This window comes from Thalia democratica, chromosome 4 (genome assembly GCF_965202585.1).
Source record: "Thalia democratica chromosome 4, ktThaDemo2.hap1.1, whole genome shotgun sequence".
Classification (NCBI taxonomy): Eukaryota; Metazoa; Chordata; class Thaliacea; order Salpida; family Salpidae; genus Thalia; species Thalia democratica.
In genome coordinates this window covers 29060502-29085543 of record NC_139168.1, presented here as the reverse complement: position 1 = coordinate 29085543, position 25042 = coordinate 29060502, and the positions used below count along the sequence as shown (strand labels likewise).

General features: G+C 26.7%; 1 protein-coding gene across 3 annotated transcripts; it reads left to right on the top strand.

Moving 5' to 3' along the window:
- The first annotated feature begins 2037 nt into the window (after nt 1-2037).
- Nucleotides 2038-18533, top strand: LOC145834342 (uncharacterized). 3 transcript variants are annotated; one of them, XM_082941752.1, is made up of 18 exons: nt 2038-2102; nt 5782-6235; nt 6435-6561; nt 6708-6816; nt 8175-8272; nt 9534-9592; nt 9681-9745; nt 10012-10071; nt 10275-10310; nt 12888-12926; nt 13424-13501; nt 14217-14249; nt 14836-14871; nt 15362-15442; nt 16186-16246; nt 16568-16620; nt 17445-17597; nt 18245-18533. In XM_082941752.1, the coding sequence occupies exons 1-18, from the start codon at nt 2064-2066 to the stop codon at nt 18266-18268; spliced, it is 1605 nt and encodes a 534-aa protein (XP_082797878.1). In that variant the 5' UTR covers nt 2038-2063; the 3' UTR covers nt 18269-18533. The 3 variants fall into 3 exon arrangements, with proteins under 3 accessions (XP_082797878.1, XP_082797879.1, XP_082797880.1); XM_082941753.1 differs by lacking the exon at nt 13424-13501; XM_082941754.1 differs by lacking the exon at nt 15362-15442.
- Nucleotides 18534-25042: the final 6509 nt, after the last annotated feature.

Sequence of the window (25042 nt, the reverse complement as noted above, 5' to 3'; positions counted from 1 at the left end):
ATATTTTTTTTTATGAGTAAAAGAAATATTATTACAGGAAAAATAAAAAACGGTACAGTAGAAATGTTTATTATTTATTTAAGATTAGACTAAGAAAATTTCAGAAAGATAGTTTAAAAACTGTTGGAGAAGAAATAAAATTTTAATGAAATAGTATTTTTTGTCTTTTTACTTTGGTTATTACATACAGAACTTATTGAGCTTAAAATCTATTGAACCATTGTATCTCAAAAAGTAGTTTGAATTTTACAAAACATTAAAAAGCAACTATTAGCTTAGTTAAAAATCTTTAAAATAAGATCATAATGTAAAAAAGTGCCTCACCCCCTACGTCCCTAAAATATAATTGCTGATTAATTAAACAAACATCTTTAATTTAAACAAGAGTTGTTGCTTATATGGAACATGTCTAGAACACATAAAAAACATAATTTTTTAAAATAAAACATAGTTTTTATTTGTATTTTGTTTAAGACAATTAAGTGTTTATAACACTGACCAAATTGTAATTTGTGTAATTTTGTGTTAGAAAGAAAATTAAATAAAACTTATTTGTTTTAAAAATATGTTTTTTAAGAAACCAAAAACAAATGCTATTAAGTCATAGGGGAGGGAGTAAATTAATTTTTTTACAATTTGGTCTTATTTTATAGAGTTTTAACTAAGCTACAAGATGCTTTTTACAGATTTCAAAAGTTCAGAATAGTTTTTGAGATATAGCTGGTTGAAGTCGGAGGCAACAATAGGTTCCTTATGGGAGACGCAAACTAAAACTGCAAAAAAATACTACTTTACTAAAAATCCTATCCTACGTTTTTTGAGATAATTACCTCAGACTTTCAGGAAATGTTTCTTGCAATATTTATAAAACTCTGTTGGAAAAAAATTTACAAGAAATAAAAAAGTTTTAAAAAAAGAATAAACAAAAAGCAGTTTTTATTTTTTGTCATAAAATTTTAATTTATTAATTTTTTAAAATTTTGTTCCAAGTGAAATCTTAAAATATTGCAAGGAACATTTCTTGAATGTTTGAGGTATTAATCTCAAAAATTGTAGGAGGATATAGATTTTAAGTGATTTCTTGTTATCTGTGGTTTTAGTTTGCGCCTACATTAAGGGGCCTATTATAGTCTCCAAATTCGATCAGGTATATCTCAAAAATTATTTTGAATTTTTAAAATCTGTAAAAAGCAACTTGTAGCTTATTAAAAACTCAATAAATTAAAACTAAGTTATAAAATAGGTGATTTACCCCCTCCCCTATGCCCTTAGTTGATAAGAAAATAACAATCAACTAAAATAGATATTAAAATAATTAATCATTTACAGTTATTAGGACCTTCCTGCTACACTTAAAGTTATATAACTAACTACTTATGTTTTAATTTTATTATCTCCTTTAGTCTGTTATAAATTATTTTATAAATTTTATTATAAAGCAGTTCTAATTTGAATTACATGCTACAAACTATTATTGAATAGACTCCAGTTAAAATTCTACACAACTCAGATATGTTATCACATGATGTACTTATAAACGTAAGTATAAAACACTTCTAACGTGGTTTAAATCTTATATATCATGTATGTGTTTTTATGAATTTATTATTTCAAGAATTTATTTTACAAACTAAGTTACGGTCAAAGACCTCTTCAGTGCTTAAATAAATCTAAAAAAGTATGTAACAGTCTTTTTAAATTTATTTGAGCACTGAAGAGGTCTTTGACCATAACTTAGTTTGTAAAATAAATTCTTGAAAGAATAAATTCATTTTTTCTCCTCCAGTAGTTGAGATCTCTTAATTTGTTTTCTTAAAGCCAAAACATATAATAGTATGTGTTTTTATCCTATTTCTGTTAAAAACTTTTCTGAAATTTTTTTGACTAACTAATTATAAAATAATTGTAAAATTAGAGAAGACAAACAAAACAAAAAAAAAATTTAGCTCAAGGTAAAATAAAGTATAATTATTACCTTTTATTTTTTGTATTTTCAAAGTTACATGTTAGATATAACTATTTATTTTGCAGCTTTATTTTGTTTTTGTTTTGAGTTTTTTGCAATGTCAACAGCAACAGAGGAAAGTAAACCGGTTGAAACAGTGAGTTTATTTAAGTTACTTAAAATTAGATCAATAAAATATTAAAAGAAATTAAAAATGAAGTAATCAAAATTTCAATAACGTTTCAACTACAGTTTGTTCTGCAAATAATTAAAGTATATCATTATTTTAATCATTAAAAAATATGATTTTTGTCTTTTGACTATTGTGTTCTAATTCAATTATACATTAAGTAATTAAAAGTTTTTTAATTTTAAAAGATGCATAAAAATAATAGTTATTAGTATTTAAAAGCTCAAAAAAAGAAATTTTGTATTGTGTTTTGTATAAATAAGCTGTTTAATGCCATAGGAGAAAATTTATTTTTTTAGTTTTTTTTTGTAAATAACTAAGCCACAAGTTGGTTGTTATTGTTTGATTAATTGCAAATAACTTAAAACATAAACAATCAAGTTTTGAGAGTTTTTATAGGTTCCTTAAGGAAAAGGCTATCTGGAAGACAAAAAATGGCTGTCTCATAAAAAATCTATTATCTACTATTTTTAATCAATTGTTTTAAACTTTTAAGTCAAATATCTATCTTTTGAAATTTTTTATAGTTTTTACCAACATTTAAAAGCAAAATTAAACGAAAGAAAAGTTTATCAAATCTTGTATTCATAAAATTTAAACTTATCAATTATTATTTTTTATTCCAATTTAAACCTGAAGATATTGTTGGGCTACCAAATTTCTAAAACCTTACTAAATGAAATACTAACCTACAAAAACTAGACTAAACAGATGACTGATTCTGTTATAAAGGTCAAACAAAATAATGTAGTAAATTACCACACTTGAAAATACATTGTTTATCTCTTTCAAATTAAATTAAAATTGAACAAATGTAACAAATAAGTTAAGCTTAAGAGAATAATATTTTTGAAATCTGCAGACATAAATGGGAATTGATGGTTTAAACAATAAATCGAAAACAGTTAAAAGATATAACTAATAATTAAAAAATAGAAATAGTGATAACTGTTCACTAGTAATAGTCATAATAATAATTAAGTTTGGAGTCTTTCCCTCAAGTTTTGACTTAAATGCTCCATAAGCTATACTTGATGCATCATTAAATAATGCATAAACAGTATCATTAAGGGCATAAGGGGGAGGTCCACCTTGATTTTTACAATCTTATTTTATAGAGTTTTATCTGATCTATCAGACATTTTTAACCGCTTGAAAAAGTTTAAAGTAAATTTTGAGATATGAGCAATCAAAGTTGGTGACCTCAATAGGTTCCTAATGGAAGGCACAAATTAAAAACGCAAAAAAGACTGTAACTAAAAATCCAACTCCTCCTTAATTTTTAAGCAATCTTCTTCAAATTTTCTCTGAAAATGTATTATCAAATTTTAAAAAGATGGAATGCAGGAATTTTTTTAATTTTGAAAAATAAAATTTTTATTATAAATAACAACCTATTTTTTGTTTTTTAATCTGAAATTTTTATTTTTTATTATTTTTAAAATTCCAAAATTCAAAGTCTTTTAAACTATGTAAGGAACGTTTCCTAAAAATTTGAGGTCTTTAGCTCAAAAAATGAAGGAGAAGATATATTTTTAATGATTTTTTAAATTTCTGAGAAAATTGACCCCAAAAAATTTGCTTTGTTTTTCCAAAGTAATAAAAAAGTTCTATAACAAAATTGGTTTTAAAACAACAAAAAATGCAACTTAATCTCATTCAAAATCTATAAAAAAGTGTCCTGAAATAAAAGAAATGTTAATACTATCTTAGTTTATTATATAAAATTAAACTATCCTAAGTCAGCTTGAGTTTAAAAGAAAACTTAAAATATCCTGAGTTGTACTGAGAATTATGAGTGTGTGGCTATCCTGAGATCTAACCAGTTTTATAAAAGTTTCTGATACAGTTTTCTGAATACTTTAAAAATTTCAATTCAAACTTACTAAAATCACCCTCTAGCAACCTATAAAGTGTTAAAACTTAAAAAAAAATCTATTAAATAAAAATAAACTAACTAATAGGAATTAAGAGTCTTAGGAATATTAAAAAAAAAGGTGAAAAAACTAGTAGACTAATTTGCAACAAAAATTGATGAACTTTTTAACTCTACTGGTTGGTACAATTACAATTTTTGGTTTGTTCCCTTTTTAAAGTTAATAAAAACTACTTTTACCAAACTTAAACTTAGTCTTTTTGTATAGTGAGGTTAATACTGTATTTACAGTATGCACTGCCGATTTATTATTTAAGTTGTAATATTTAGTTATTATTTTTAATTTCTTTTATGTTTTTTATTTATTTTATAAATTATTATATACAGGGTTGCCACTTTACCTGAAAACCTGGAAAAACCTTGAAAAACCTGGAATTTGAGAAATTTTGAAAAAAACCTGGAAAAACCTGGAATTTAAAACAAAAATAACTAAAAAAACCTGGAATTATATTAATTCTCACATGTTTAGTAGTAAAATTTCAATTTGACTCAAAAAATCTGTTATATAGATAAAAAAAAAATTTCATCATCAAAAATTGTTTTTATTAAAAAACATATTTAAAGTAGCTTTACAGTATCTTTTCAATGTTTTTATATTATTAAACACAGTTTCTCTTACCTTTGACTTAACTCACTATAAATAGACCCATAAGTGTGTATTTAAAAACCTGGAAGAAAATTGGAAAATCAGTGGCTTCCCTGTATATATTTGTTTTCTCTTTAAGTTCATTCTTATTTTATTAATAGTTGTATATTACTTTTTTATAAAAATTTGTTTATTGTTGAATCAAATAATCATAGGATAGGTTTAGCTTGATGGTATGTGTACAAAATGTTGGTATATTTCCTTGTAAAATAATCTATCATAACTGTTAATACCACGGTGCACAAACAGCACTGCACACTTTTTGAATCTTAATTAATATGGAGTTTATGAATTTATAAAAACTTCCTTATGGCGTTTTGCATCAAAACCGGTACACAATTGTTTCTGCGCACCGACTATGTAAATTTGGTATTCAAAAAAATTGTTTATTTTCAGAAAACTACATATACATAGTTGAATAAACAAGTTAAGCAGGGATATTTAATACTTACGGAGTAAAGATAATACAATCTATACTTTTTTCTTCTTTTCTTCTTTTTTTAGGAGGCACATATGTACCAGTGTCCCTCCCCATGCTACGCCCCTAGTGTGTACTATAAGATAATTTTTATTGTTAAATTGTTTTATTAATTTTGGAATAATATCAGTTTTTTAAATGGTAATACAAAATTAAGAAAAATATAATTTTTATGCCCTGTTTTAAGTCTATATTTTCCTATATTTTCAAGCAATTTACTTAAAGTCTTTAGGAAATGTTCTTTTTAACATTGCTAACAACTTCAAATGAGAAAAAAAAAGCCACCAAATTAAAAAAGAAATATTTTAACAAAATTTGCTAAAAGTAAGAAATTCTATTTCCTACAAGTTGTTTGTATTTTATCTAAGGTTAGACTAAAAAAAGTTGTAAAACAACTGCTCAAAAATCATAAAAGGAGGTAGATTTTTACTGATTTAAGGAAAACAACTGTTAACTAAGTTACTATCGTAAAAAATGTTACAAAAAAGCCTTAAACAGTGAGGCAGTTTATTCAAACTATAAGAACTAAAAAATAAATAAATTAATAATAATAATTTACTGAAATTCTTTTCTTCTGAAACAACAGCCAACTCCCACAAAAGAAGAAGAACCCTCGGAAGCAGCAGAAGAAATAAATGAGCCTGAGGCCGAAGTAAAAGACCAGTCGGCAGGAGAAGTGAAGGCAACAGAAGGATCTGAGAAGGCGGAAGATGATAAAAAAGAAGTAGAAGATGCGAAGAGCGAGGATAAAGAAGATGAGGTGAGTAAAAAAGAAGAGGAGGTGGCGGAAGATCAAGCTGAAGGACCGGAGGATAAAAATGAGGAGCAAATTGAAGAAGCTCAGGAGAATGAGGGAGATGAGGAGGAGGAGCAAACTGAAGAAGCTCAGGAGAATGAGGGAGATGAAGAGGAGGGGCAAACTGAAGAAGCTCAGGAGAATGAGGGAGATGAAGAGGAGGGGCAAACTGAAGGTACTCAAGTGGAAGATGAGGAGGATGAAGAGGGGGAAGATGAAGATTCTTCCGATGAGGAGCTTCCATGTTGGTTTCTATTTATTAATGAATACTTTAATTGTTTATTTTAATCTCAATAGTTTTTGTTGAGTCACTGGTGACAGATTAGAATTTTAAAATAAAACTACACATGAACAAAAATATAGTTTAAATTACTATGCAGTTGTTTAATTGTTTAAGTTCAATAGTATAACGTGTTATGTCTTACTAATATTTGTTACTTTAGTGGGAAGTTTAGAGGCACCGGTGGAAATTTTAGATGGCAAAAGGGAAAGAAAAAAATCAAAAAAATACATGCCATCCGACTACACGCCCGCAACAACTCCCAAGAAAAACGTGGAAATACCTGAAGGGTAACTTTCATGATTAAATTAAATAATTTTAATATTGTTTTTTACAATTGTTTATAGCATTCATTTATTTATTTATATGACCTCAGTTGAACCTAACAGTAACTTTATTTACTTCATCTGTTTAATAATCAAAGTATTTTTACCAGGAGTGGAGTCGTGTTAGCAGACCACCCCATGGTCGAGCACAACTTACAGAAGAATGTGGTCGCGGATCTTAAGACCATCCACAAGTTTCTATACTCGCAGCCTGCCGAGGTTTGCTTAGTCTTTTGTGTAAATTTTGTATAAATGATAGATTAATTGAAGCTTTTATTGCTATGTAGTTTTTAGGCTGTGAATTTTCGATTTTTTTGTTGATAAAATAAGTAAATCTGTAAGTAATTAAAACTTAAAAAAAACTTGTATTTGCTATCTTTTTGTCACTTTTGAAATTTTTGCTTTTTACCATATCAACACCGTCCCTGTTTTTAGTTTAGCAATTGTTAGTTGCTTTCATTTGCAAACGAATCATCTTTCCAATGATTTTATAGTAGAATAATATATTTTACAACTGATATTTAATTAATAGAATTATCTTTAATGCTGAAGTGCATTTAATTTTCATTCAGTATTATTGAGATTATTTTTTATGGTTTCAATTTTTTCAAACTCGGAATAAGCCTGCAAACTTAAGAAAAAAATATGTATGCCGCATATATATTCTATCTTTTAAGTAAGCATAGCCTAAAAATACATTTCTTGTTTATCTGACTAAATTACAATTATTCCAAACACACTTCTTCAACTACTCAAGTCAGACTTGAAGTTTAAGTTTTTTATTGTATTACTTCTGAAATACTACAGAAAATTTATATTTGTAAACTTGTAATGTTAAACAGAGCTTAAACGTTAGTTCAAATTCTACCAAATTATAATCTAGTTAAGTTAGATAATTACAATTGCTTGATTAATTATTGTTATAAACGAAAATACTATTCTTCATATTATTTATTCTAGCACATTACAAACATTTTATAGTGTTTAACTTAAATAATCAGAATGATGGTTAATAAAAACAAATAAAGGTTGACTTGGTATAAAGGTGTATTAAAAGCATAGAAATAAAAAAAGTCGGTTATCTATGGTTTTTTTATCAAAATACTTTTGTGCACGATAACTTGTACCAAAGTACGCCGTTGACGGGCGACTTGAGCAACTGATCCTTTTTAACTCTGCAAATTTATGCGTAAATTAAATTTGAAAATTTTTATGTACATTTCTATTTTCGGTAGCTGATATTTTATATGATTTTTTTACAATCGAAATTTAATAAACATGGGCTTGTCTTCCAAAAGCTATCTCTTACCTTGAACCTATCAGTTTTTATTGGGTTTCTTGTACTGACCACTGCCCCATACGGTGAGGAACATTAATAGTGTCCTCGGGCACATTTCATCTGTAAAAACAACATTTCACTTACAAAGTATTTCCTAGATTGTTTTTATCTGTTTCTGTATGTCTAGGTATACGTAGTATTCTACTACTTAATAAATAACGCAAAAACTCAATAAATTTATTTAATAATAGTTAGTTAAATAAACAATGATATATATTTTTATTAAACAAACTTACAGAACGTGAACAAAGTGAAGGCTAATATTAGGTTGTTTAACGGATTTGCTTTTGAAGAGGGATCGAAACCTTACAAGTTGAAGAAAGTCGCCCTTGAAAAGTTGGTTCAGTTTATATGTTTAATATTAATATTTAGATATTTATGTGTATAATGCTTTTTTAAGTTTTATCAATTTTGCTAAAGAAAACAGTTATTTCAAATTGACTGTTTTCAATTTGTTTATATATAATTTTTACTCATTTGTCCAAATACATTTTTTGAAATTTTTGATCATATCGGAAAATACGGATAATTTCAGACTTAAATAAACCTATCTTTTGAAATACTTATGCTAATTTCAACATTAATTCTAAAAACTTAAATATTCCAATTTAAATATGTGAGTCATTTTGATTAGTTACACAACTATAATTATTATTTGTTGCTTGTATTTGCTCTCAATCACTCTTTAAATTCTTCATTTTCCGGCTCTTATTACTTAAGGCTAAAGTTTAAATGTATTTTATATACCATTTGCAACTTATTATTAATAGATTTAACATTTTGTTTTATATTTTATTACACAAAGCTTTGAAACGATGTAAACAAAGCGAACTCTACAGCCTGGAATCAATATTGATTGAGGAAGAGCGACCTAATTTAAATAAGCAAATAGCATTAAATTGAAAAACTAAATAATTAACAATTTACTAACAAACACATCTTTACTTTATTTTTACTTTCGAAGTCTCTAAGCTTTGTATTTATTTTAATTTATTCATACATCACAATTTAAAGTTATTTTTTAAGCTGTTTACAAACCAAAAATTTTAAAAAATTTCATTAACACTTGTCACTTGAGAATGAAACTCGTATAGTTTTGAAAAGCTTAGTGTAATAAAATATATAACAAAATGAATAATCTATTAATAATAAGTTGCAAATGGTATATAAATACGTTTAAAAACCTTCCTACTTGAATGTATTTTATTAGAATGATTTTGGTAAATTTCATAACTAACTCAAATGAGCTGCTGCAACTTACAATTTTTAAGCTTGAAGAGTTAAAGTACTGTTTTTAGTTGAGTTTGTTAAGTGAGTAGGTTTCAAAGTTTGTTTTGAAACAGAATTGAAATTTTATGCAAAAATAAGTAAACGAGTTTACCTGTTATTTTCTATTTAATTATTTCTTCATTTAAAATAATTGAGTTATCTCCTTGCTCATTGTTAAAAACATTAAAAATAATTTTTATAATTATCTGCATAATTTTAATAACTAAAGACGATTGGTATTACAGTTGTCAGTCGGAGATAGTTTTTTCATTGCTTCCAGGCGCAATATATTTTTTTCACAACAAATAATTATACTATTACATTCCAGGTACACCACCGCGAACTTGAAATGGGTCATCGAGTTGTTCGACGTTCAAAAAGCTAAAGGTTAGAAAATATGTAAAAGTAAACTGAGTAGTTGAATTTCAATTTTTTATACCAAGCATTTTTGTATATATATATATTTAATTTTCAGGTAAAAAGGATGACATGATTGGAGGGTTGATGACATGGTTGATGTGTCCTGAACCCAGTGGAAAGGTTTAAATAGTAGTTATTAGAATTGATACTAGAAATAAAGTTGTTTTTCTATTTATGATATATACCTTAATGTGCCGTCAACCATGTGGAAAGGTTTAAATAATAGTTATTAGAATTAATTTAAAAATGTTAAAACTGTTTTTATCAGTTATATATATAAATGTTTAAATTTCCCGTAGTTTATGTACACCAAATAATCAAAAATAACTAGCTTAGAAAATTTTTAGATTTAACTTTTTATTTAATCAACTGTTTTAATACTGCAGGACCCTAAAGCTAAAAAGACTCCCAAGAAAAGTCCTAAAAAATCAGCTACAAAAAGGAAGGTGAGTTTTATATGATGAAAAAAAATCATTAACATAAGCTAAAATTGTTATAAGTTATCAATAATTTATAGCGGAAGTATTAATTAATTACTTTGAAATAAGAATAGTAGAGAACTTGGATTTATAGCATTTTTCAAAATTGATATATTTGCAAGTTTTTATAGTTTTTATCAAACTTTGAAATAATTAATTTTGATTCACAGAGCACTTCAACAACAAAAACTCCAGCCAAAAAATTGGTAAGTTTGAATAAAGATTATTAGTCAATGAATATTAACAAAACTATAATTTAATAAAACAATTTTGTCGCCGTACTACTACGATAACAAATCTGTATCTTAAAATTTAGTTAAAAGTAGAAAAATTAAACGCTATTGAAGGAAACTTTTATTAAGCCATAGAGTAGGTCAAATATATAATCAAAAACACTTTAGAACTTCTATTCTAATAACTAGAAAAAAATAACCTGATGTATTTCATAAATAATAAATATAATAGGGTGCTTATTTTTACAGCTACTTTTGATTTTCCAGTTGGAAAAAAATTTACGTTTCGGAAATTTCATAAAACACCCTGGGCGAAATTTTAGATAATTTGAAGAAACTTTCACCTTGGCTCCAATTGATTTTTTGAAAACCACCCCAAAGCAAAATGTTGGGATCCAAAAAATGCAGCCTTAGAGTTTTAAGCTGAATTTTTTTTTAATGTGTATCAGCTAAACACATTGTGAACAATTTAAAACGATTTAAAGAAATTTTTATGGTGGCATTTCTTGAATTTATTTAATTTTTATCACTATTTGTAAGTTTTCTTGAATTTCCAGTTACTTTTTTCAAAAAACAAGAAGCGCCACCATGAAACTTTCTTTAAAACGTTTTAAATTCTTCAAAATCGTGTGTGTGATAATTGGCCACATAAAAAAAAATTCAACTTAAGCTCCAAGGCTGCATTTTTAGGATCCCAACATTTTGCTTTGGGGGGGTTTTTTAAAAATCGGTTGGATCCAAGGTGAAAGTTTCTTCAATTCATCTAAAGTTTTGTACAGGGTGTTTTATGCAGGGTTGCCACACGATTAGGAAAAGTCAAGAAATCAGGAAAAGTCAAGAAAAATAAAAAAAAAAATAAAAAAAAATAGGAAAAGTCAGAATAAAATGGGGGTTTTTGAAAAAAAGTCAGGAATAGTCAGGAAATTTGACAAAATTGAAAAAAAAAAGGTCAGATTAATTTACAAAATTCCTTATTTTCCAAAGCCTTCAAATAGTAAAAAATTAATTAAAAATCCTTTAAAGTCAGACTAAAATTGCAAAATTTTCCTAGAAATTTACAAAATTGTTTAATTTCCAATGCCTTCATCTGGTAATGTATAGATTAATAAAATATCCTTTGTAAAACTGCAAAATTTTTCTATTAACATATTGTACAACTACCCTACTTGAACAAGCAGTTTTTTTATGCTCTTTAGTATTGATGATCTGTGGCAAGGACACTTCCATAGTGAAACTGTGATATATACTCAAAAGTTTTCTTGCATTTCTTTAGTTATGTGATATCTCTTATGCAGCCTTTTTTGACATTGTGCCAGAGTACCCAGCCTGTTGTTGCCTTTATGCATGAGGACATTTCGTGCTTGGTAATTAAATTGCTGTGCATCATTATGAAAGACGTGATATTTACGAACCTCAGCTTAACCAGTTATTCAAGGTTGAATTAAATGATCAAGCTTCCCTAAAACCGGCCCTTGATCTTAGTTGTGCTGCAACCAATTTGCTTGCAAATTTGAGGAAAAAGGATCTATTTGAGGAACAAAAGGTCTTAAATTCAACAAAGAATGTAGATTATTTGTTATAAAAGCGGTTGAAAATCTCCGGAGCAGAATGACTTATGGAAGTACATTTGTAAAAAATATGTCATGCCTAAATCCGCATGGCCTTGAAAAATTAGGAGTCACAATTGTTGTTAAGCGTTTTGCCAACATTGTGCACTCCTTAACATAGTAAAAATGTGCTCCAACTCTGAAGGTAATACTAGCATTGAACAATTTAGAACTTTAGTAAATTGTCCAATGAATGCAATAAAGTTCAAGAGCTTCAAGCAAAAGGAAGATTGTTTGGACCAGTTCTATTTTGAAACATTAAAATTTTCGCCAAATCTTCTCTCGGAAAGATGTTGCAACCATTATTTGTGTTGCATAATGACCAGGCTGAGGTCGAACTACATTAAGTATTAACAAAGCTCTGCTTGAAAACAGTATGAAATGAGAAACTATTACATCCAGAAGAAGAGTTTGTATGTATGAATACAAACTAGAACTATCAATTTAGAAAATACAAGTATTTTGCTGATAGAGCTGTTTGTTGCAAATACATCAATCATATACAGATGGTTCAAGTGATGTAATGGAAGTTAGATGATTGAATTCATCAAAAAAAAAACTGTTGTTTAAACCTGTATAAAAATAAGATTGGAAGATTTATATAATTTCAAGTGTTTGATTGTGTATTTTAGAATAAGTTTAACTTTAGAGTTTAGATTTAGAAAAATCAAGAAAATTTTAATTAAAAGTCAGGAAAAGTCAGTCATTTTTTCTTAGCTTGATCTGTAGCAATCCTGTTTATGATAATTCCGAAACGTAAAATTATTCCAGCCACAAAATCAAAAGTAGCTGTAAAAATAAGCACCCTAGTACACATGTAAAGAAGTTAATTTTATAGCTAGTTATATACATTTGCCTTATTAAAACTTCCCAAAAAAAAAAGTTTGTCTTAATCGACAAAAAATGAATTTTATATTTTGTTTAATTTAAATAATTAAAACAGAAACCTACTCCTGCGAAATCAGCTGGAAGCAATAAAAAGGTTTTAATAACATTTTGGTATAAGTTTATTTAAATTACTTTATTAATATTATTTTTTTTGGAATTTTAATGGATAACAAAATAATAACTTAAAAGTTGTGTGCCTACTTTGAAAAAATGTTTATTAAAAGTTTATATTCACTTTTTGAACTTCAACTTAGAGTATTTTAAATTCTCTTTGTTTTTTTACGTAGTAATTTTTTAAGTTAAGTATTAAACCTATTAAATGTAATAGTTTGTATAATCCATTTAAAAAATGCTGCTAAATTAAACAATAAGTTTTTTATTAACAATCTAAATTGCTCAGATTTATGAGAATATTATTTTTTAACTTTTTTCTTGGATTTTATTGCACTTACACTTGAATTATTATATTTGTTTGTGATATTTATGTTAATTTATTTCTACGTACTCATTAACATGATAAAATATACAACAATTTTTTGTGTCTTGTTCGTAAATATTTTGTTTGTGTTTTTGTCATTAAATTTATTGTAGACACCAAACAACCAGGAAAAAGCAAAAAAAGTAAACTCCAAGCCGACGACTCCTAAACCTTCAACTGTAAAAAATAACGTAATTTTTTTGAATTTTTTAAAGTAAAAATATTATTTTCATAAATTATCGAGTGCTTAAATTGAAAATTTAGTTGGTAAAATGATTTTTGATAACTAAGTTTTTCTTAAATATATGTTTTACTTTATTTTTCTGCAAAACTTATAAAAACTTGGTTAAGTAGTTAAAACTTTTTTAAATAAAAATTTTCAAATTTTACAGTTGCATTTGTATATAAACTGAAACTTTTTGATTTTTAGTACACGTACTTGATTTACAGCCGAGAAGTTTTAATTGTATGCTTACATATTTTGTCTTAAAATACTTGTTTTTGTATTTAAATGGTTTCTGATTTAAGAAAACATTTTTTTGTAGTTATCATAATTAAATTTGTAATACTCTAATAAGTTGTTTTACAGTAGTTTCAACTAATATGATAAATAAAATCAAATCAAGTTGTACTTTACTGAGAAAGATAATAGAATAAAATAAAACTTTTTTATTCTAGAAATTTAAATAATAACTGAATTATATTGAATCTAACAGTTTTTATTTTTTATACCAAATTGTTTAGCAAATGTTAAGTTATTATTATAAAACATAATTTCATTATCTTTATAAGCTTTTAAAACTTTACATGCTTTTTTTATTTAGTCAAGTAACATATTTACCATTACCTTTACAAATAATGCTAAAAAAATAATTAACTATAAAGTTAATAATTTTTTATTTTCAGACTACATCAAAAACAAAAGTTATGAAAAAAAGAGTGAGTAATAGTACAATAAAAAATTTCAGAAAAAATAGTTATGCTATATTTATCTGTATACATACAAAAATAGTTTAATTTTCATCAAGCATTTAAATCTTAACTCTTAATTTAGTTGTATTTTTTAGTGTCATTAAGTTGTTATTTAGTAATTGTCTTAGTTATGTAAAAAAAAGGCAATATAAAAGTAATTGTTTATGGTTTAAATTGTTATTTTTTTTATAATAACATCTTTACAAGTTGTATTAGATTAATTTTTTTTTGTAATAACCTTTTCAGTTATAGTAAAGAAGTTAGACTAGTGTATTAATGTATATATAATTAATTAAAAAATTTATATAATATTAATTAATATATACAGTATGTGTGTATATAATTTTTCTTACATGTTTTTATTTGGAACTACATATTTAATTACTTTTATTCAATACACACATTTTTTCTAAATTTTTAGCAAATCACTAAGAAAAAAATTAATCGGCATATTTTTATCAACGCAGGTGTTTTGTTCTTTTTGCTCAAACATATTTTTCTCTTTTTTATTTTTTAGTTAGAGCAAAATAGGTCAACGTTAAAAATGTTTCAGAAAAGTGTTGCGGAGCAGCCGGAGCCGAAAAAAAAGGTGAGACAAATTTCGTTTGAAGCAATAATTGTTTGAAAAATGCTCAAAATTAATGGAATATTTTGTTTGAGAACTGTTTTGCTTTGGCTTTTGTTTTTTAATTGTATCAATTTTTTTTAATCCCTGTGCTTGTAGTATGGTTAAAAAGAATAGCTACACGATAAATAAAGACTAAAATTCTTTCTTAAAGCCTTAATTTTTTTTATTTGTTACATGAAAAAATCAAATTAACTTAGAAGTTTTACTAACACTTTTTTGCATATATTATAAACTTAATAAATATTAAAAAAAAATTGAGTGAGTTTTTAAAATTCTTTTCAATTTTTTATGAAATGTATTTGCTATATCTGAATAAATTTAATTTGATAAAAAATATTTTTAAGCTATCAAAAACTTGCATGTAAAGCGTGTGAATATTTTTAGTTAAAAGTTGAAATGTTTGCATGTGGTTTTTGCGTTTTTTTGTAATTTTTATTTACCAATCAAACAGCAACCTAAAACTCCGAGCTCTGCTTCAAAAGCCACCGCTAAGAAAACCCTTGTTGCTAAAAAAACCCCCGCCAAAAAAACAGTAAGTTAAAAAGTGTTATGTATCGGAAAGTTTCAACATGCGAGTCACGAACGCTCAATTTGATTGGTTTAATAACTATTATTTGTATGTTGTTTTTGACCGTGAACAGATATTTAATTTTTTTGAAAAGTATCTTAAAAATTGATTTAGACATCAAAAGGATCAAAATAACATTATCGACAAACATGGTATTTAGTTTAGTGAAATTGTTTTAACCAAACTAAATAAAACTAAAAAGAAGTTCAAACTTTAGTTTATAATTAAAAAATTGAAAACAAAGCAAAAATGTATCTGTTGTTTTTATTTAATAAAACTTCTATTGTTCACGCATACTTATGTTTTTCTAACCAAGTATTATCAGTATAAAGGTTATGATAACAGTTTATTTTTTAAGTGAATTTAGTGAAAAATTATTTTTTAATTATATTTTTTGTGTTTCCAGTTTAACTAAATTAAATTTTTTAGTTGTTTTTTGTGGGCATGTTAAAGTTTTAATTTGTTGATTGATAGTCAAGTTTTTCCTGTTTTTTAGAGCTACAATTCTGCAATGAAAACAAAAGTAATTATTATGTTTTAATTTTTTTCCTGCTACGTTTTCAAAACTGTAAATCAGCATCCAAACCTAAAAAGTTTATAGAAAAGTCGCTATCTTACTTGTAAGTTATTTAAATGATGGATTTTGTAAGAAATATAAATGAGAAATGAAAAAGTAACAGATAAAGAAATATTTTTTACGTTTTCAGCAAACTCCGAAGAGTGCACCAAAGAAAAAAACACCAGTCGCTAAAGTTAAAATAACTCCAAGTTAGCCAATTAGTTATTAATAACATTTAAAACTACTTGTTGTTGTAACTTGAATAGTTAAAAAATATAGTCGATGTAGTAAATATGGTTAGATGTGTTAGATTATACTATTTCTATGTTGTGTTAATGAAAAAATAAAAAACGTGTAAAATTTATATCTGTTAAATTAAATACAGTTGCTCTTTATATTTTTTATTTATTAATATTTAAGCTTATCTTAAAAGTATTCTTTTAATTTTGATTTGGATAAGTTAAAAATGTGTTTAATAGTTGCTGTAATAAAACAACAAAATATTTGCTGTAAACAATGAAATTTTTCAGCACCGAAGTCAACAAAGAGGAAGTCCAAGGAACCCAAACCGAAAAACCCCTCAGTTTGTTTGTTGAAAATATAAAAAATATGATGTTTCATTTGTAACCAAATCTTAATTTTGAAAGTTTTCTAAAGTAAAATAAAAACAGTAAAAACAGTTTTTTAATTTTTTTCTTTTAAACTTCTTTCAAGCTAAACAATTTTTTTTTGAATAAATGAGCATAAATAAATTAAAAATCTATATATTTTACGATTCTTTTGGTTTAGTACTAAAATTGATAATTTTAGTTGATAGAATTAAAAGTTAAATTATAATGTACATGTTCCAATCTAGTAGTAGAAATTTTAAATAAATAAGTTTGAGATTAATTTTTTTCTTTAAAACTTTTAAGATGTCTTATTGTTATCCATAAAATACTAGATTACAACAGTTATCAAAACTTAAGTTAGTTTTTTATTCTCAATTTCAAAGTTAATGCTGTAATTAGTTTTTAATATTTAAATATGAACAAAATGACAATATTTTTATTTAAAATGTTCAACTTTTAATTTTTCCTTATAATTATGAGCTTTAAAAAGGCAACATAGATAAATACTGATTTTTATGGGTCGGCTGCAGTAGTACTGTAATAATTTATTCATCAGTTTTATTCATGAACTGGCAAACAGTAACAATACAGTTGGACATAAATGACATTTTAGCCCCTATGCCTAATCCATTTCAGCCAAATTTTTTAAATCTAAACCCGTGGCCATAAAAAGCGTAAAATATATCGAAACAAAAAACAACTACCAGCTCAATGGGAGGTGCATTTTTTTAAAACCAGAATGTTGTCTCTTAACACGTTCGAAGCATTTCCTTCTTACATGAACCACTGAACACAGGAGGAGCAGCTGGAGCTGGACTGCAGGGCGCTGTTGCAGGAGGTGAACCTGGAAACGACGACGATGAAGGACATCCTGAAGCAGATCTACGCCAAGTACCCCCACGACCCGCTCACCGAGAAGAAGCAGTTTCTGAAGGACACCGTGAAGCAGGTTGGTTTATCTCTCACTCAAATTTTCGTTGATCAGTTGGTTCCGCGGGTTTTGTTTTCAAAAATTTGTTTTGTTTTAAAACGAAACCAGTTGGGTTTTCCCTCAAAGACGCCGTTGAAAAAGTTTTTGTTTGTGATAGAAAATTAAGAAAGAAAATTTTTCTTTTAAGTTAGACTTCTCGCAACAGTGTGGTTAGATTGATAGCTCTGAAAAAACTGTTTAATGAACAAAGTTAAAAAAATGTAAAAAAGTAAGTCAATAAGGAGTCTTTAAAAGTTTGTGTGTAAAAAAACGCTAAAAAAATATTTTTTTGAGTATAATTTGGTGAGAAATTTAACTGTAAATTATGTAAGTTGGTGTATGGTAACTAGAATTGGGTAGAAACTAAAAAATATTTAAAATTAGTAGCATCCCTATGTTTTAAGCGTTGATAAAAGAGAAAATTTTAATGCTGTCGATATAATTTATGCTGTTGTTTATTGAAAAACTACTGACAAATTTTCAAAATAAAATATTTCTAAATGATCTTTTAAATGTGTAAAATTGATTGTGCTTAATTGAACAACAATGTTAATTATGCATATCTATATCTACGATTTAAGATTTTTTTCAGTTTCATTTATGTTTTCAATAAAAATTCCCAACAGCTCATATCTAACGAGGACGATTAAAACGAGATCGTGATGTCACAGCTACTTATGACGTCATCACTAATTACGAGCTTGGACTCCACCTAGTGTTTAAAATATTTAAAATAGTATGTACCTGAAAGCAACGTTTTTACAAGTTAAACGCGAACTTTTGCGTTCAATTGCATTTGAAAATAGGAAAGTTTGTAAAAAATTTTGAACCGAGTTTTATCTTTTTTGTAATGTAGTATTAATTTTGTTTTAAGCCTGATCTAGTTTTCTTTTTTCTTTTATAAATTATGCTTTTTAGAGGACGTTGTATGTGAATGTGTTGTGTTTTATGTAAAGATGAAATAAATTACGTATTTTTAATTCTCAATAATATTTAGATAATGATAGCTAAATAATAATATTACTTATTCCAATAAATTCTTTTCTAAAGCTAGGTTTACTATCTATATAATATTTTCAGTTATAATTACTATTTTTTCAAATACAGAGTTGCCATGAAGCTTTAAATTCTGAAAAAAAAGAAATTTGACAAATTAAGGTAAAATAATCTTGACTTAGAGAAGTTTCATAAAAAAAAAAATTTTGAATAAAATCATTTAAAAACCTAAATTTTTTTTTTTTTTACATTTGAACAATTAAATTTGGATTAGATACCAAAAACTTATCAGTAACAATTTTTTTTAACTATTATTTAGAATTTTATTCACACAAAATTATTTAAAGTAGCATTACTCAAGGTTGCCAAAAAACTTAGAATCCTAGAAAAATCAGGAATTTGACAATTTAGGCTTAAAAACCTGGAATTTTAGAAATTTTCAAAACAAAAAACAGAAATTTTAAACAATTTTTACATCTTAAGTAGATAGATTTCGATATGACACAAAAAGTCTTAAATTAAAAAGTGTTATAACATATCAATAAATTTAATTTTGTCTTCGATATCATCGAACATTTTTTTATTAAAGAACACAAAAAGTAGCTTTACAGTAATCTTATCGATGTTTTATACTATTTAACGCAGTTTTTACCTTGAACTTGACTCAAAACTAGAAATAGACCCAAAAATGTGTAATTTTAAAAACATGGAGGAAATTTTGAAAACCTGGAATAAAATTGGCAAACCTGAATACAATATCTTTTCAGTATTTTTATATTATTAAGACAGTTTTATACCTTAAATTTAATGTTAGACTAAAATTAGACAAAAAAAACTTATAATTTAAAAGACCTAGAAGAAATTCAGAAAAACTTACAAAAAAAAACTCAGAAAACTTAAAGAACCGTATTGCAATATTTTAAAACTTAGTTTAAAAAAAAAAAGTTGAGCCTAGAAGTTGCTTGCTACATTTTAAAACATTTATCTAATTGCAAAGTAAATTTCACTAAAACTATTTATTAAAAATTTTTGAAGCAGGTTTTCCTGATTAGCCCAAATATTGGAAAATTTTTTTTATTTAATATTTTCAAAAAAATGCTGTTATTTTGTCTCACATTAAAACAATTGAGTTAAATATTTTTGCTTTCTGTGAATAAGTGAGGTTTATTTAGGTGAAGTCTTTGTTGTTTTTTACTGATTAAAAGTTGAGTATTATTCTGACCACGACCAAACTTAACGCTACAAAAATTATATGAAAAAAAAATTAAGATAAGCAATTTACTTCCATAATGATTTATTTTCAGTAGTGTTTATTGGTTTGCAAGTACTTGACAAATATATTTAATTTTAAAATTGTTAAGATCATCTACATTTCTAAAGTATTCTAAAATACCGGGAAAGTTTTTGAACTGCAAAAAAATTGTTTAGCCTAGAAAACAAACTAAGTTTTTCTATAAAAAAAAGTATAATAGGGTAATTGTGTTAACCGTGTAATAAATATATTTTGCTGGTTAATTTGTATATTTACTAGTAGTCCATTATTACATAATTTATATTAGCTTTAACTCCTTTTAAACCTTCAAAAAATACTATATTATACTAGTTTAATAAATTATGTTTTATATACAGCTTGACTTTCAAGTTATTGTCTGTTACAAAGCTAGAAAGTTTTTGATGATCAATTTTTCAACTATAAATTATTTATATAACATTCGTTTTCATTACTTGCTACTTTTACCTATTATGAAAAATAATCAGATACCTATTATGAAGAATAATCAGTTAATTATTTTAAAAAAAATTCATCGTTAATTTAATGTAGTTTGTTTAACTAAGATAAAAGAACCTTTAAACTTACAGGTCAATATTGTTTAAGCTTTACATACGAAAAAAAAAAAGCAACACAATGATAGATTAAACTAGTAATCTAAGGTACTGCTTGGGTGTTAAACAATTTTGATTGAAATTTTATTAGACGTAGTACAAAATATAAACAAAAATTTACTTACAAAAATTGATAAGAATCAAGAGAAACCATAAAAGTTGTGAAAATATATTCAAACATTTTAATTTTGACACAAAAAAGCAAATCTATATGACTCTGGGTCGTTAAACAATTTACCAAAATCATAACTTTCATAACAATATATCATCATAGAACCGTGTTTAAAAGGGTCAGGTTTTTCCATGGATATCCACGCATCCAATCCAGTTGAAAATCATCTTTTTGAATCTTTTCATCGGGGTACCTCCATATTCCGTCACTTGATCTCCTTATTCCCGTCCAAGTACCTCTACCTGTTCCGTATTTTCTGCAGATGGCTCTAAAATTTGTTTGTTTATATTAATACTAAAAAAAAATCAACAAAACATTTGTTTTAAAAAATTGATTTTATAACTTGTTGCAGAGTGATGAAAAATATATATTGTTGAAATAAAACAACTTTTTCAATATGACTTTGTTTAATAAGAACATAAATACCCCGTTAGTCAAATAAAGTTCGTATATACTCTGAGGAAATGTTTTAATTTTCTATAGTTGTTGTCTAAAACTTTAGAGTCTAACGTTGAATTACAAAAACTTTTATATAGTTTACTACACAGAATATAAGTTTTAAGAGCACGAAATACTTAGTAACCAACTTTCTTTTTTCAGTAGTTTCTATGTCTTTGTAGATGAGAGTTGTTCCAAAATCCCTACAAGTTTTGTTGGCAGAATCATAAGATCCCATGAAAAATGATAACTCTGAAAGTGTTGTCGTTTTTTTTTTGAGAAAAACTTTAACAAAACCAGTTCTTAGACTTTAAAAGATTTACTAAAAAGTTACTAATAAAAATATTTAAAAGCAAAGCAAGTAAAATTACTTCTTTTAAAGATCAGCTGATTTCAAAAAGTTTTTTTTACAAAACCGAATCTTTTTTTATTTCTTATTACAAAAAAAAACAGTGTTACCCCTTTTTTACTTAAGTCCATAAAACAATACGCACTGTAAGTTATTGCAAAAAATGCAATAAAAATCACCTTTGCAGGCGAAGGGATGTGAGGAGAAACCAGGTGACCAGCTACCCGAGTCGCAATTTCTTCTCGTCAAACCGACAGGTAAGAAGTTATCTGCACAAGAAAGTTCAACTGAGCTGTTGTGAGCAAATTTTCCTGGTGTTCGGTGCGCGGTGTGCGTTATGCTTGGCAGCCTGCATTCTGTTAAAATAAAAATTCAAAGTTAAAGCAAAAATTTAATGGTCAAACGATTACGAAATTTCTCATAAATATGCCTGAAATAAACCCGAATTACGTTTTTTGGACTTAAGCACTGTTTTTATGTATTTCGTTTGGTTTTTGATAACTTCTTCTAAAGTTTCCAACTTGTTTGCTTGAATCGCCAATTGAGCTGAGAAAGTAAAAAAATAGTAACTAATTTGTTTCAGCAGAAAAATGAAAGTCTTTGCTGTAATGTTGACAGTTATCAAAGAGCTATTAGTCATGCTTATAAAAGTTTAACGAATATGTAATTTAATCTATGAGTGTATGATAAATAAATTATATAAAGAAAAACCGCATACTTGAAGTGATGTTAATTAATGAACTAGTTTTTTCTTCATGCCTGGCTAATGCTTGCATTATTTCTTGTATTTGTGTGCTTTGTTTTGTAGTTATTTCATTCATTTCACCTAAAATTGTTTCAAACACATAGGAAATATCGAAAACTGTATAGGTAATTACTTTTTGTAAAAACTAGAAAATACTTAGAATGTAGCAGTACTTCAGTTTTATGTTTAGTCCGTTTCTTTTATATTGGCATTGATGAAAAACATACTACAAATAAGTACTAAAAACAAAACCTTAACTGTGAATCAGCTCCGTACAAAACAAAAACCAGCTGAAAACAAATCCACTACCTTTCCTTTGCTCGAGACGATGAACTTTCGCGCTCTGAGCCGACAAGGTTCTGTTGAGCTCCAGCGTTTTCGAGCCGAGCATCAAAGTTTTTGCCACCAGATTCTCAACTTCACGTGACAAATCCTTTCCGGGGCTCCCCTTTTCCCCCCTGGGCCCCATCTTCCCCAGTTTGACGGGGTTCGCGGGGTCGGCAGGGGGCTGCTGGCTGCAGACGCTCCACTGGTGGCAGTTTTGACCCCAAGCGCGGGAAACCACCAGTAGAACAACTGTCAGAAGCGTGTTCATTGCAGAAGTTTGAAAATGAAACGCGTTGGATTTAAATCGAAGTTTTTATGCTCGGTGAAGTGTTTGTTTAAGTGACTTGAGGTTTTCAGCCAATGAAAAACGAGTGTAATAAAAAGGCAACGGTTCAAGGTTCGAGCAAGGTGATTGGTTGGAAAGTTGGCCGTTGATGTTTTTGTGCAAACAGAGTTCGTGCCAAGCAAACATTTGAGCTCAAAAAAAACAGCGGTTTCGTATTTGGTTTTCGTTTAATTAATTTAAGGCCACGTTGGAAAGCGATTGAAAACTTAGTGTTTTGTAAATTTTTAGACAGAAACCAATAACATAAAACAGTAACAACACTTTTCTAAATTTTTCAGAGTAATAACAATAATTACGACATAAACATCTTTAGAAACCACAAATGTAGTTTACACAAAAATTTCGTAGCAAGTCATATTTTGAAAAATTTAGGTGCAACAGCTTCTGAAAGCCTAAAAAAAAGTTTGTATTTTTATAGTAAAGTTACTTTTATAGCTGTGATTTTTCGTTTTTACTTGTGAAATTTCAAATTTGAAGTTACTACTACTTACATAAAAACTTCAATTTTGTTTGGTGTTTGTTAAACTTATATTGATATCTGTTAAAAAACACTAATATTTTGTGTTAGCACAATATAAACACTAAAGAAGTAACTTTTTTATAAAGTACATTTACTCAGATACCTAGTTTCTTAGATCATTTTCTTAATGTACATATTGAATAAATAAAAAAAAGGCTGAGAGTTTTTTAGTCTTCTAAATTTCTATCTTGTAAAATGCTTACTAATTATTTAAAACAAACTTTAAAAGAGCTTAATATGTTATGTATTTAATGATTTACTAGCATACGCTAATTCATTACTAAAAAAAATTGTTAACAACATATATCTTAAATCTACAAAGTTTCAAAATTGAAACAGCGTCAGTATCAAAAATAAGTTTGATCTATATCTGTAAATGTAAAAGTAAGAGTTTTCAATTCACTTAAGTTGTTAAAATATACGCTGTTTGCCAATGCTAACTTAGAAACAAAGTTTTAAAAAGTTTGAAATTGTCAATACGTCGGTAATTTTTTTTCAATATAGATAAAAATACTGCATATGTATTTTTTTACTCACCAAAAGAAATATTTTATATGCAGTTGAAAATATCGTGATATGTCTGCACAAATTTTTTTTTTCTCAAAAAGCTAATTGTTAATAGCTTTTAACCATTTTAGAATACTCAGGAGTTTTTTACAACTTGCTAGTTTTCTTTACAAAAAAAATAAATTATAAGATAGTTAGTATAAAAGATATTAAAAAATAATAACAAACATAGCCTAAAGCAGTGTTTCCAAGCCCTTACTGTATATATTTTAGAAAACACTAAAGCTAATAAAGTGTTAATAAATTGCTGTTAATGATTTTTTTTAATAACAGTAGTCGTATGCATTCAGCTTTATTTCACAGCAAGCCTTGTCGCTTTAACTAATTTTTGTCTAAGTCACTTTTTTTTAAATACTATTTCTTTCACCGAAGCATAACTACATTAGCATTACATTTTAAGTGTATTGTTTTTTTTCTAAAAAAATTGTTATAAGTATAGGTAACAAACATTTAAATTTATAACTAGTGTACTTTTACCGATTTTAATTTTTTTTAAATTTTAGTTTTACGCATTACGATAGAAAGTAATGACTACCTTTTTCCTGTAAATAGATTACAATAGATTCTTTTAACTCACGAGTTATCTCAAACATCCCCCAATAATGCCTACAAATTTTGATAAAAAAGGTACAAACAAATCTCATTATTTTGTGAAATTCAAACGACATAATCAGTCACTGATGAGTGCATTCCGTCAAAGTGCGTGCGTACTTAGTAAACGTTTATTACAACATAGTTATTGTTTTTGTAACTCATTAAAAACTAATTGTTTGGCCATGTGATCTAAAATAGTAGTTTATAACGGAGATATATACTAACATAGTTTAAACTTTGGAAAGTTGTTAAGATTTGTCCAAGTATGTTGTTATCAGAGTGTTTTCTTTAAACCAATAAAACCAGCCTGAGTGACTTTAAACTAGTGATGTACCGGACTCACTATCCGGGTCCGGGTCCGGCCGGATATTGCCATTTTTGTCTGATATCCGGATCCGGCCGGATTCTAATTTGTAAAAAAAGTCCGGATCCGGTTCCGGCCGGACTCTAATTTGAAAAAAAAAGTCCGGATCCGGTTCCGGCCGG